A 14,461-nucleotide genomic window follows, 5' to 3' on the forward strand; every position below is an offset into this window, starting at 1 on the left:
ATTCTCCATCATTTTAAACACATTCCAGCATGTATAAAGTATTCCCAATGTTAAAGCCTCTTCACCATCCATGAATATTGTGGCCATGTGACATTTGCTTTTGGGGGGAGCAAAACCATATTTCAAACAATTTTTTCAAGATTCTGCTAGATACACCATAATGCCACTTCCCCAAAACACGCTTTAAAGTGTGTAAAGATATAGACACTTTATGCCTCCTTTTTGTACCTACGTACATTAAATATCTGAATGAGCAAAATAGAAAAGATCCTTTCTCCTAAGCATGATGTGTTTTCTTGATTTATTTTTTGGAAAGCACTATTGCTTATAAAATCAAGTCCCGACATTCTTATGAAAATAGGGTTTTCCTCTAAGACTTACTGGGAAGACCTACTTTTCTATAGCTGATGATTAAGGAACTGCAAAGCAATGTGACATAAAGAACACCTTCTCAGCCCTTAATTTATAAGTAGTTTAAAACAATTCATCACATCATTTCTGCCAAAGTGAAGAAAGAAATCATGCAGTTGAGTTGCCACAACAACTATTGACATGAAGACAATTTCTTTTTTCATGAAATTTTTAACTAAGCTTTTTGATGATATTAAATATTGAAAAATTAAAATAACAAAACGTGATTGACACACATACATTTAAGTGTCACTAACCTAATTCTCCATTTTCAAGCACTTCAAAAGCAGCCCAGATATCATCTTTGCTGGGAATAATGTTTTTGATTCCTAAAACATCATTAGTTAATTCCTCTGCTTCCATCAAAGGTGATACCTGTAATACAAATTGAGTCAGTTTATAGTACATTTCAACTACTGATTTCTGATACAGTTTTTCAAAGTCTTCCTCCCTGCAATTGCCCTAAGGGGAAAAAAAAAAAGAAAAAAAGAAGAAGATAGTAAATATATGAGCTGGAAGCCCATAAAATATCCTTCAGATTCCAGCAAGTTTTCCTTTTTTTATTCTATAAGATTATACATTATTAAGTTATATTTTATATAAGATTAAGTTATATTTTTAAGATGACTCTTAACTTGGTAGCTTTAAATTCATTTTCTTTACCCCAGAAAAATTTGTGAAAAAAATAGCTTTGATATATTTTCTTGGGTGTGCAAAGATAAACATTAGAGAAGCACCATTTTTTTTATCTTAGCGATGCATATTCCCATTTTTATTTCTATTTTAAAAAGCATTTCTTATGTGCATATGTCCATCTATGTATAACACATACGCCTTATATGTACAAACAAAAGTGTTTGGGAGCGATGTGCTGAACAGAACAGAAAGGAAACAAAACCAGAAGTGTAATAAAAAGTAACAGAACATTACTATATGGAGATGCAGGTGTTTAAATACACTTCTAAATAGAAAGCTCAAAAATCCCTCTTATAGTTAGTAACAAGCTTTGGTTTCTTAACACTTAAAGAAAGAAGAAATCCACAGACAAAAAGAAAAGAGGAATGTCATTTCATTGGTCTTAACTATCAAATAAAACCAACATTCATTGTGTATTTGTTAATGCAGAGTTGGGAAAATTTATACTGTTGTATACTACAGCAAAACTAAAACAAGACAACTCCGCTTTAAAATTGCCTCATTTTTCTTCAAATTTTTCTCAAAAATTCAAAAATGCATAATTATCAGTCTTTACATAATATAGGCAACACAGCAAATTCTAAAACAAAATATTTAAAACAGCAGAGATAAAAATAAATTCATACTTTCATTGTGTACTTATACAAAAACATGTATTAAAATAAATGTGATACACTTCAAGAAAAATTGCGTAATAAAAATTACTGTATCATTTTTATACACTAACCCTGATTATAATACTGCAGTCTGGCTCCTTTCTTTCCACATATACTTCAATAAGCAAATCTCCAGCCTGGGAAACCTAAAAAGAAAGAATTAAAAAAATTGATTGCTAAAAATTACCATTTTAAGTAAGGACATTACAATTATTTAATTAGTCTAAGGAAAAAAATACCGATTCACAGATTCGGGAGAAAAATCCAAACCCCGAATAAATTCAACACAATCATACCAAACAAAATTAACATTAATTTACAAATATACATTCAAGAGCAGGAAAACTAAGGGAGACATGGCATAAATGGAAATTTTAAATTTACATTTAAGACTACAAAGGCTAAGACATGAGTGTATCTCAGTATCTTAAAGTGCCAGACCCGTAACTCTGATTTGAAGGTTACTCAGGTTCACTTCAGAATCAAAACAGATTAATAGAATTTAAAACAATGAAAAAGGATTGTAACCCCAAAATGACTTAGTTAAAAGTGTGATGAAAAATTACAAATAACAGACTATTTCAGCCACACAGGTATATGTACCTATCAAGAAAATAAAAATTCATTACTACAAATACTGTATTTATGATTCTTAATCACAATGAAAACTTGTCATTACCTAATTAAAGAAGGAATTAAAACAAATGTTCTTGATATCAACCTCTGTTAAATATAGATCTTCAAATTTGTTTGACAAAAGGCTAGACTTTGCACACAAGGCTAATGTGGAATAATCAGATACAGCAAATTTATAACATGTATAATAATTTCATATACTCAAGACAAATGTAATTTAAGAATGTCTAACAACAAATAACTCAGAAAGAAATTAGAAAGGCAGTAAATCCAACATTTTATGATCATGACGAAAGCTATGATTTATAAGAAGGGATGTAATATTTTCCATTGTTACTAGGTTTGCTCATCTATGGCAATAGCGTTATCTTCATAGATGAGAAATTATTTTTCTAAAGTTAAAAATGTCTCATATTTTGCCTGCTCTAATTCCCTTTTAGTAAAGTCATAAGCATCTTCAAAAGATTGCAATTCATCTCCAGTACCAAAAAGTATTTCCTAAAAAATAAGTGATGATCAGAGCATAGGAAGAAAAACTAAGGCAGAAACAAGGACTCACCAGAAGGTGTACCGTTCTATTAATAGGCAAATATAAAGAATTATTAATCAAATTAACACTAAGATAACAATTTGTGTCTTCATTTTTGATAAAGGTATTGATAGTGATGCTACTTATTTATATACTACTACAAACGGAAGAAAAGGTTAAGAAAAATATATAGAAACATATATATATTGACATATATATATATGTGTGCGTATATATATATATATATGTATATATATATAAACAGTTGAGCTTTGAGATACATTTTGACCAATTTACAGAAGATAAGATTACATTCCTATAGAAAAATAACTGGCAGGGCTGAATTTTAAAGAACATTCACATTCTGAAAAACAGCAACTTTTAAGTTAGTTTCGTCTTTGAGAACAGAAAACTAATGGAAACATTTGTGAGGAAAAGCATTACAAAGCTACTTTGAAGAAAGCTGTTTAATTATAGTGGCACAGACTCAAAAAGGCTCATTTAGTTATAAAATTTGCTTTTCAGATGATATTACAGAAAAAGGTTGAAATAAGAATGAAGCTGACACATGATTTCCACTGGGCTCACATAAACAGCCGTATGGAGAGAAAATGTGATGTAAATTACTGCAACAGCTGGCATAAGTATATGGTGGACAGAAAATGAAAAGCGACTAATGAAGTGCCACCTGGAACAGAACTGCGGTGACATTTCAGACATGTGAACTTTGAATAATTCAGCAGAAATTCAGTTCAGTTGTTCTCTGAACATTCTGTATCACCAGAGATAATAGTACTGGGGCAACCTATATGTTCCAAAGTATTAAGTATCCATATCACTGATTTTCCCACATATATGCACACATTTTGATGCAATGATGTCCGACTATTAGATGTTAAATGTAAAGAACTCTTAAAATTCTTAATTGTAGCTGCTTGAGGCCTAAGTTGTCAATTACCCATGACACTTACATGATTACAGTGCTGCTGTTACATCACTCAATTGCACCACATCAATTGTTTTAACCCTAACTGGAAGCCTGTGGCAAACTGCTGTGGAGAACTGATGAGGAGAGTAAGAAGGTGAGCTGAGCCACTTTATCTCGCACCTGGTTCAAGCATGACTTAGCAACTGTGCATGGGGTGATGCTGTGTCAGTGATGAACAGAAGAGCACCCACACCTATATGCAGAGATGTTAAGGCCTCACTCCCTTTTATCCATGCCTAACTGGACACTTACCTGAGTGTCTTTCCACTTTGTAATAAAACTGTTCTCTATGTCCATTTGCTTGACTTGGTCTTCATTTATCTGTATAAACAAATAATTTTGGAGTGATTAATAATAGTTATGGTAACAATTGCCAATATCACCAGTCATGTTCTCATAGAAGCAGGTATGCAAAATATTCTATCAGTCAGAAACAGCTCTTCAATGATGGGACTCATTATTATAAACGTCACGGAATACTGGATATTGAAACAGAGAGGAATCAATGAAAAACTGCAAAACAATGTTATAGTGGCACAGTCAACTCCAAATCAAAATGGCAAATACAAATTGTTGGCTTTTCTGTCCAATTGGATTTAACATTATTTCTGGGTCTAAGGAACAAAACAAATTGTAATCACAGCTCAGAGACTAAGAACACAAAATCCTTCCATGCTTCACTTCTGATCAGGCCTATAAAATTTGATTAGAAGCATTATTTTTAATAGTCATAATCATAACATTTTCTTAAATTTAGTAAGCTTTCGACAGCAAGGAGAATGAGCATCATTTTGGAAAACAGTAGCACACAGCATCCCATAAACAGTCTTTCCTACACAGATTAAACTAACTGGGAAATAAATTCTAAAGCAGACCAAAGAAAAACATCCACTGAATTAGAGTTCAAAAATCCTTTAAATCCTCAGCTCTTGAACCAGTAGGAAGACCATTTTAAAGCAGATTTTTGTAATTTTGAATCTCTAACATCTGAGCAGATAAGATACACATAAAGATACCTACATGAAAAAGTTGCACATAATTTTTAATTAGATCTTCAATTACATTGACTTCTTCACTAGTTTGGCCTTTAGTTTGAAAGAAGCATGAAGAAAACACCACGGCTAAATTCTGAGGGTTCATTTGGTTAATTTCAGAACACTTCTGCACCCTGTTGAAGGAAAAATAAACATATTTAGACAGTTTCATTGTTCCTTTGATTGTCTGAGGCTCATTTACAGAATATGGAGAGCACTTCAGAAAAGGTAACTACATGAAATGCAATGAAAACATGTACTATTACTTATTTATTTAATATGTGTTTATACATTATTTCTAATCACAGAAACGAAAACTTTCTAACTGCATTTCAAGTGATATCAAAACTACTTAGAATAGAAAACAATAAAACCAGAATAGAATACCTGAGTTAGAAGGGACCTATAACAATCATCTAGTCCAACTGCTGGATCGCTTAAGGGCTGACCAAAAGCTAAAGCATGTTGCTACAGGCACTGTCCATCTGCAGTGACAGGTTTGGGTCATCCACCATCCCTCTAGAAAGCCTGTTACAATGTTTGACCACCCTTTTAGTAAGAAACACTTCCTGATGACGTTGGTACTTCTCTGGATGCAGTTTTGAACCATTTCCATGCACCCTACCACAGGATACCAGGGAGAAGAGATCAGCACCTCCCTCTCCCCTTCCCCTTCTCAGGAAGCTGCACAGAGCAATGAGGTCACCCCTCAGCCTCCTTTTCTCGAAGTAGGAAAGCCCACAGTCCACAGCCACTCTTCACAGGCAATTCCTTCCAGCCCTTTCACCAGCATTGTTGCCTTCCTCTGGATGCATTCAAACACCTTAATATGCTTAACTGCAGACCCCAGAACTGCACATAGCGCTCCAGGTGAGGCCAAACCAATGCCAAATACAGTTTCACTATATTATGTAATGTAAGTATATCCTACAAACTTGAGATCAAAGATCAAACAAAATGTGGAAAGAAATTAGGTCCTTCTTACTTCCTATCCCTATGGTAAAGCTTTCGTATCTGTTCTGTTGTTTACATAACATGCCCTCTTTTAGAGGCAAACACTTTAAACTACCATAGAATTTTGTCCATTAAATGCATTAATTCATACTACTTTCAGAACAAATGCAACATCATATTTCTAACTGGACAGCTTGGAACATTTTTAAACACAAGATGTAGTACAATCTTTATCCAAATAAGGGCACCAATCAATTTCATAATCACATAAGTATTTTTAAATTACATTGGCTATGTACCCGTCTATGTACCATAATTTCCAAATACGACATGCTGTAAAGAGAAGTTTCTACACATTCTATACTCACTGCAATTCACCAAAAATACAATTTGACTTGTTCAATAGATGATATAACATAGACCTGTACTATTTAACCAAGACACCTCAGAATCATCCTGTCACTTATTTTTACACATTTTCTGGCCCTTATTTGATCTAGGAATAAGTCATGACCTTTGGTGTTTAAACAAGTTTGTATTTTGGATGTTCTCTACCACTTACCTCAGTTGTAAAATGAAGCACTGATGAAAAACAGAAAGGGTAGGTAATTCTCAAAGTTATTATGTGCAAAACAGATTGTGGAGAAGGACATTTTCACTGAAAAAAATATTTTAATTTCAAGAACCATTTGCAACAATCCTCTGGAAGACTAGCAGACTGGAGTAAAATGAAATTGCATAAAGAAGCTACATCAAAAATTACTCTATTTGGACACATACACTGGCAGCCCTCTCTCTCTGTAAGGCTGTTCCAATGCATTGATTTTTATAGATATCTACTGCTAAAAATACAACCAAAGAAAAAACACATTATCAATTAAAGGAATTCAAAAGTAATTAATTGCTGCAACTAGATAAGCTTTTGTGATTACTAGCTAATGAAACGAATAACATTTCATATATTGTAGAGTTATACTGAGAACACATTATAAGAATTTCTCTGCTACAATGCATTATTTGCAATGACCTGTAAAGATGTTCAATTAAAGCAGCCAAAGTTGCTCTATTGACTGGTGGAAGACTCCGAATAAAAGCTCTGTACTTCCTCACACGCTCCTTTTCATTCTGCGTATCTGCCAGAAAATAATAATCATTAAGCATTAACAACAATGCACACTAAAAACCAACAGCAGTTCTCATTAATTGTATCAGCACCATCTAGTCTTTTAAAATTGCTATTTACGAAATCAACCTCTTCTTCATAAAGGCAATGCTGACAATATACTATTAAAAAAATCTACTATTGTACACCAGTTCAGAGAAACACCAATAAAGAGGGACAGTTCTATATTCAAGCACCATTTGCCACTCTTTAAGACTAAAGCCCAGAACAGCAATTGCATTTTCTCTCAAAGCATATATAATTTGTAGTTTGTGCATGTACATGTATGCGTGCAACTGTGTATGCACAAGTGCAAATGTACTTCTAAGAGTTACCAGCAATGAGAAAGGAAAAGCTCTATTCATATTTTAAATATTTACTGGAAAAGTGTGTGAAGGCACAAAGTAGTTTAAGGATCTAAGCATATATAAGACTGATTAGAGGAGCACGAGGGGAAAGGGCTGATAAATAAGTTACATATAGCTGAACAATGGCAAGGTCAATGGCAGGAATTCCAGTTTTGGGAATGACAGTATCTGAAACACAACCACCGCTCTCTACCTTAAGTCTGCCGCCCTGTGCTGCCCCCTTATGCTCAGGGCATAAACAAAGTTAATGCAGATTGTATTTAGCTAGTTTGCTTTTCCTTCTCAATCCCTTGCTTCTCTCAAGTTTCTGAAAAGAAAGCACAGAAGTCTTCTGGATGATTGATGGTGCTCTCTACTACCTACTGACTATGTTTTGGTTTCTTTGGTAATTGGAAGAAAAAGTAAATAACAAAACAACAGTTTAAAGGCCTTCTATTCCATTTCCTTAAATGTTTTAGTCTTCCTACAAGTACTTTCTGTATCACTGAGCAGGACAAGATTTTCTGTTGTAAAGTTGAAGGAGAATTTTAGCCATGTGTAGAGATCAAGAAGGGGAATCATTGTAACACCTTTAAAAAGATCTGACAAATCTAAACTGCCTCAGAACTTATGTTTTCTGATGCAATTAATCATGTGGTAAGTGAATAAACTCTTAATACTTTTTCCTCTAGTCTTTGAAATTGAGTTTAGAGGTTGAAAATATGTAATATTGATAATATTTTAATTTCCTGAATGTCTAGTGGCTCATATTAAAGCAATATCCATATAGTTGAACTTATATAAAATCAAAGAGGAATATGTTTTTAATATCTCTTTATAAAGACAAAACATGCCACACAGAAATATGCATATGTGACTCCTATGCGTTAAGATAGAAATTAACATTCTGTCAGCATTTTCCATGCATCTCTTACTGCTGTGCCTGCAATTTTATAGCACAGTTTGGCAGGGAAACCACTTGTTTCTTGCAGTTTGCAAATATTGTAATATAGAAACTAACATTTTAAAAGAACATTATAAAAATCGTCTCTGATTAACATGTGTCTATTGGAACCATGCCTCAAATATTTTTTTCCTCACTGCATTGTTTTGCCAGTTATGAAATAACATAGGTTGACACAGGGTAAGTAAATTAACCCTCTCAAATTTGATACTGGAAAATGTACATATAACATTTAATGTATTGAATGTTATTGAATGCCTTACCTAATGCAGAGATCCAGAATGGATAAAGTTCTTTAGTGAGAAGTGCATCATCTATTTGAGAAAGAAAACTTTTCAGTACATCCGTCACATCTTCAAGTTGATGTTTTCCTGCTCTTAGTTTAACACTTCTTGCATCTTTTTTGAAGCTTTCCAGCAGTTCGGCTACATTGGAAGAATCACCATTCTTAAGATAGATTTGCTTGCTACCTAAACCTAAGGCAGAAAAATACAGGAGAGAAAAATAAATTAATGTAAAATTAAGAATTCTTTCAAAAATTCCAGACATCTTTATATGGAAATTATATGTGGCTGCCAAACAATTATATGTGGTTGCATTTCCTAACAGTATCTTTCTAAACTTTTACGGATACTCCCTTTGTTAATGAAAACACTGCCAAGTCTTCTTATACCCAAGTAGACCTCTTTGTAAAAATACTCATCATAATAGTAAGCAAGCCTAGGATCACTATTTCAAGAGCATTCTATCAGCACTTCAAATCCCCAAATCTCTTCAGGGCTTCCTAAAACAGTACTGTCAAAAGGCCCAGCAAAGAGAAGGAGTTTCAATTATAGGTATTATATTGCACATAAAACACAGCTGCTTTCATGAGAAAACTCCTTTTATTTTATTACTCTATGGATGAACTCAGCTTAAGACTCAAAGTATTATTGCTTTCACCCAACCTGAAATATTTTATTCTTAAAAGCCTCAAGTTAGTAGAAAATACCCTTTTTTCTGATTTTTCTCACATTCTAGAAGACACCAATCAGCTACTATTCTTATATGTTTAAAAAAAAATACTGAAGTCAAATTAAAAAGAAAATGTATAGTTTAAAATGAAGTCATGACTACCTTCAATCACTGCATATGTTATTGTAGTTAAAACTTTTGTTTTTTAAAACTTGAGTTCTATTGCTAATCATTCAAAATAATTTAGCAAAAGCTGTTTTTCTTACTTTTAGGCACTAGGTGTAACCACAATACAACTATTTACAATACTGCAGTGTTGCCCTGTCCGAAGGTTATTTAGTTAAACTTCAATGACTCAAATAGAAATTAGGGGTCTCATACTGACAGAGGTTATAGACACGTTTATCCCAAAGACAGATTTGTATAGGGTTGATATGCATGTAGCAATCTCACAAGAAAACTCATGAATTTGCAGTAGTAAAAGTACACTAACATCATCTGCATATAACCTAATGCCACAGAAAGATATGCTGGCAAAATTTACTTAAATAAATGGTAACCAACTATACATTCTTAGGTTATTTCACTGCAAAAACAGCAGCCTAAGACTGAACTCAACTCCAGTTAATGCCAGCTTCCAAGATGTGTTCAGACCACAGCTTTTCCAGGTTTGAAGTTTATTTTCTGGGCTGAGTTGCCTGCACTAGGGCAGTGAACCCCAAGGCTGAGTTTCATAAGGTAAACAACACAAAATTTAAAATAAAAAAGTGTCTATAAAGGGCATTTACCAAGCTGTATTTCCCCAAAATGGCCATTCTCAGCCATGTGGTAGTGTATTGCACCATCCCATTAAAGAATGGCAAGGCTAATGAGGGGCATAGTTTTACTTTAAGTAATGTATAAACTCATTCAATAGTACCTGGTTCTGGGGGCACTTAGGTATTATACAAATTATCTTAGCTTGAATAAAATCCACTCTACTTACCATACTGTGTAACAAACGCTATGCAGCTGTTCACTATAATAGGGACATCATTTTTGCTGAGCTGCTGATCTTGTAGTGCATTACCATCTGTACCTGCTGCTTTTTCAATTGCAGTATACCAGACCATGAAATCCAGCTTTGTATGGCCATGGATGTATAGCGTTCTGAAAATTATAAAAATATTTTGAGTTCAGGAAAGAAATTAAAAACTGATGTTATTGTACCATGGCAACAAAGCAGATGTTCAGAAAAGAAAAAAAAAAAAATATATATACTTGGAGTAAGACATCAAGGCACCTTTCAGCACATAAAGCTGTGATAGTGGTCTATTGTTACAGCATCTTTTTTTTTTTCCAAATTCATCTGTATTACCAGTACCATTAAAAAATGAAAGAAGATCCACAAACACTGTCACAAGCCTTTGAAAGAACCTTCCAGTATTGTAATTACTCTTCTTCAGTTTTGCTCATACATTATGCATTCATATGTCCAAGCCATGGCTAAGAAGGAAACAAATTTAGAGACAACTTTCAACACTGGAAAAAGCTTTCCTTCTTTTGTATTCACACCCCAAAACACCCCAGACACTCACCAACCTCTTCTATAGAGTAGCTGAGACATACTGAACTCCCTTCCGTACAGTAGTATCAAAATGATCACCCACTTACCACATAGCTAAGGAACATATATGAAAAAGCTATGAGTTGAAGCAGAATAAATTAATGCAACACTTTGCCTGTGTCTCAAAGCCCAACCTTGTTTTGACTCTTTTACTTAAGCATGCTACAGTAATCTTCTGTGTGGCACCCTGACAAGCTAGTTTCTAAGAGAAAATATCAAAATTGAACAGTTTAAGGGGGTATGTCCAACCATATGCATGTGTGTAATAAACAGGTGTTTGAAGTGTTTAAATAGTAAGCAAACTTTTGTACATACGTTGTTTTATCTCCCACTAAAGACATGTAAGGGATCAATTTTCTCTAATGATAATTTATTTGCTAATTAGGATAAGTCAAAATGCTCTGCTGAACTTCTATAAAAACAATTTCATGTAAATAGAAAATACATTTATTTTGATTATTTCATTTTTTTTGTGGGGGAAGCATTTTATATTATGAGGGAATACTTAATTTCATTTCTTTTTGTTAATATCTTTCAATTTTGCTTTTATAAATGTTTCCATTCTAGCACTCCTACCTTGGTAGGAAGTGGGGATGCAGTCAATGTACTACATATACACAGCCAGGATCTGAACTTTTCTCAGGATCCACCATACAGACTGAGCCATAGAGCAGCAGCGTAGAGGACACTAAAATATTTCATCCCACTGGATCATGTTTTTAGGAAGTCTTTATTTCATTACTTCAAATGAAGTAATGAAGTCATGTTAATGACCACATAAGCCTGCATAGTAGAAACACAGTCTCTCTCTTCCACTACCAAAAAGGAAAATAATTTTCAAAAAACTTCTCCTATTTTTGCAGCAAAATGAGAGAGCCTAAGTCAGTGCTGTCAAATTTCCTTCAAAACAGGTAGGTCTCAAACAATGCCTTCCAAAGAATACATCACCACATTTTCTGGTATTGCTACTGCCATACATATACAAGGAAGGTAAAAGGTTTGAAGTGAGTAGAAAAAAGTTTGACAGTGCAAGATACTCTACTTGCTTCCTACTATTATTCACAGACCAGAAGAGGTTAGGACAATGATTTATAAAGATTTATGGTGCTTTCCAACACAAGAAATGTACATATATATGCATATTACTAGGTGTTTGTTTCCCCTGCAGAACAGCAGGACTCACATTATGGTATTATGCAAAAGGATAAATGGAAGTCTCAACAGATTATTTTTTATCCAAAGAATTATAATATATACAGAAAGCACATACTGTAAAGTGAAAATATTATTACTTCTAAACAAGAAAAGGGCAACTCAGCTGCATATCAATGAATTGATACCAGAGGAGGAGAGAAAAAATACCATACTGAACTTCAAAGGTCATATGAACTTATCAGCATTTTTCATAGAGATACGAAAGTCTAATCATGTGCCTGTCAATCAATCGTTGTGATATATGAAATACCTAAACTATGTGGAAAAGATCACCTTGTATTTTATGGATCTTTCCATCTTCCCCTCAATGCATCACATTAGAAAAAAAGATTTCAGAAGTACAAAGTGATGATGTTCTCACTGTTTGCTAAAATTTGAGAAGCTGTTGAGCTCAATTCAGTTACAGAGGAAGAGACTACTTAATAATTAGCAAAGAAAATGTGGTATTTGTTTAAGTTGTAGTTCCATGGGACCAACACAAAAAGAGAACTTGCTAGTAAGAAATATAAATATGAAAATCATACTGCTATCACAGAACCTGGATTCTTCACAGAAGGCAACTAATTATTTTTGAAAAAATTATACTTGCCCAGTCAAAAATCTCCAGAGTGGTGGCATCAAAAAGTAAGATAAATCAGAGACACGTTTGCACCACAAGAGCAAAGAAGGGGGAAAAAAAATAAACTAGTGCCAGACACATTCCAGAACTCAGTCAATTTCCCATGGAAGTGGCTTAAAAAGCTCATCTCAAACCTCAATAATTTTTGGCTGAGAGAGAACACACCTGGAATAAATTTAAATCAGAAAAACATAAACAATTTAAAAATAAGATGTTTAAAACAGTCCTTCTCAGTTTAGTCCTTCCAGACAAACGTAACAATTTCTTTTTCCCCTAATTGTAAAGGATTTTTTATCTCCTTGAACCTGGAATTAATGAAGAGGACAGGGGAAATAATTCCCAGCAGAAGAGCAGAACTTTCCTCTAGCACAGTAGAAGTCTTCTACAGAACTTCATGAAACAATGGAGATAACTTTGCAGATTTAACCTCTGTGTTCATCTCTTTCATAGAGTTTTCAGACAGAATGAGTAACAAATACATGCATTTCTCACTGAACTAATTGTCATTATCAAAATATAAAGTAATATTAAACCCAAGGCTTAAGACTAGGCATAAACACAGGCTGAAATATAGTGATGTCCCATGTAGCACAAAACTGAGAAATTTAAAGAGCTTATAGAAGCAATCATGATTGAAAGAATTTGTACTGTAATGTTTATGAAGATCTACCATGCAGATTACCAACTATTTTCCACAGACTCAAGCAAAATGCATTCCTTCAATACAAATGCACAGCCTTCTATAGTATGTTTACACATGTGCTATGTTTTCAGTTCTAAAAATTGATAAAGATCTCACATTTCATAACAAATAGTTAGCAATAATGACATGGTGAAAAATGGCAGAATTTTTACTATGTTGTGTGAAGCACATACAGTCCATAGCCAAGAAATTAATAATTTAAGTATTCAAACAAACAAGGCAGCCTGCCAACGAAGATTTCTGCCTTAGTGAATTGAGAGAATTGAATTGGCACAAGTGACTGCAGCAGATCAATGAGTCTCAACATTGAGGAAGCTACCACTACCTACACAGCTTTATTGTTGATTACCAGCACATCCTTCTGCCCCAGCAGTCAGACAGACAACAAATGCAACCACACTTCATCCACAAGAGTGCAAAGATTTCTCCTTAACCCATCCTGCAAAGTCCCTTAGCTTTATCTATGTCTATAAGCTTTGCTGCACAGCTGTACAATAGGAAGCAGTGCTAATAGGTGATTTTGGGTAAGGGGGCAGGGAGAGTGAGAAACAGACATCAGCACAACTCAGTGCCCTCTGGCAATTCCCACATGATTCTAATTTACCTGTCTGAAAACAGAGGTACTAAGAATGTAAATATCGATATGAAATTATTTTGGAAAATCAAATTGCAACTGAAGCATGGATGTTCCATTAAAAATTACTGTTAAATGTAACCAAGCAGTATTTCTTCAAGGGACCCTTCGAAAGGTCTTACATCCAGCATGCTATATTGGAAGCATAAGTCCTTTCATCTGACTCTTAAGTTTATATTAATTCTGGATTTTAGAATTTTGTGCCCATAACTGCATTTTATGAGAAAACTTACTGCTATCATCCAAGAGTTAAGAATAAAGCATTGAATGAACCGTCAGCCTAAAGAAATTGTGCCAGTATGTAGGGAAGGTTTATTATCCATAATAAGAAACAGCTAACTACATCAGAAGCA

The 14,461-nt window shown here is 33.9% G+C and overlaps 1 protein-coding gene across 2 annotated transcripts in view; it reads right to left on the reverse strand.

Annotated features, from left to right (window-relative positions):
* Nucleotides 1–14,461, reverse strand: part of ARAP2 (ArfGAP with RhoGAP domain, ankyrin repeat and PH domain 2) — a 110,069-nt gene that overhangs the window by 24,676 nt on the left and 70,932 nt on the right. For both annotated transcript variants that reach the window (XM_068188843.1, XM_068188844.1), the window contains exons 19-25: nucleotides 10,317–10,480; nucleotides 8,641–8,853; nucleotides 6,932–7,037; nucleotides 4,937–5,084; nucleotides 4,169–4,237; nucleotides 1,835–1,909; nucleotides 669–786 (exon numbers count right to left, since the gene is read on the reverse strand). In XM_068188843.1, coding sequence (XP_068044944.1) covers nucleotides 669–786; nucleotides 1,835–1,909; nucleotides 4,169–4,237; nucleotides 4,937–5,084; nucleotides 6,932–7,037; nucleotides 8,641–8,853; nucleotides 10,317–10,480 — 893 coding nt within the window. The remainder of the gene's footprint in view (nucleotides 1–668; nucleotides 787–1,834; nucleotides 1,910–4,168; nucleotides 4,238–4,936; nucleotides 5,085–6,931; nucleotides 7,038–8,640; nucleotides 8,854–10,316; nucleotides 10,481–14,461) is intronic.

This window comes from Anomalospiza imberbis, chromosome 4 (assembly GCF_031753505.1).
Source record: "Anomalospiza imberbis isolate Cuckoo-Finch-1a 21T00152 chromosome 4, ASM3175350v1, whole genome shotgun sequence".
Classification (NCBI taxonomy): domain Eukaryota; kingdom Metazoa; phylum Chordata; class Aves; order Passeriformes; family Viduidae; genus Anomalospiza; species Anomalospiza imberbis.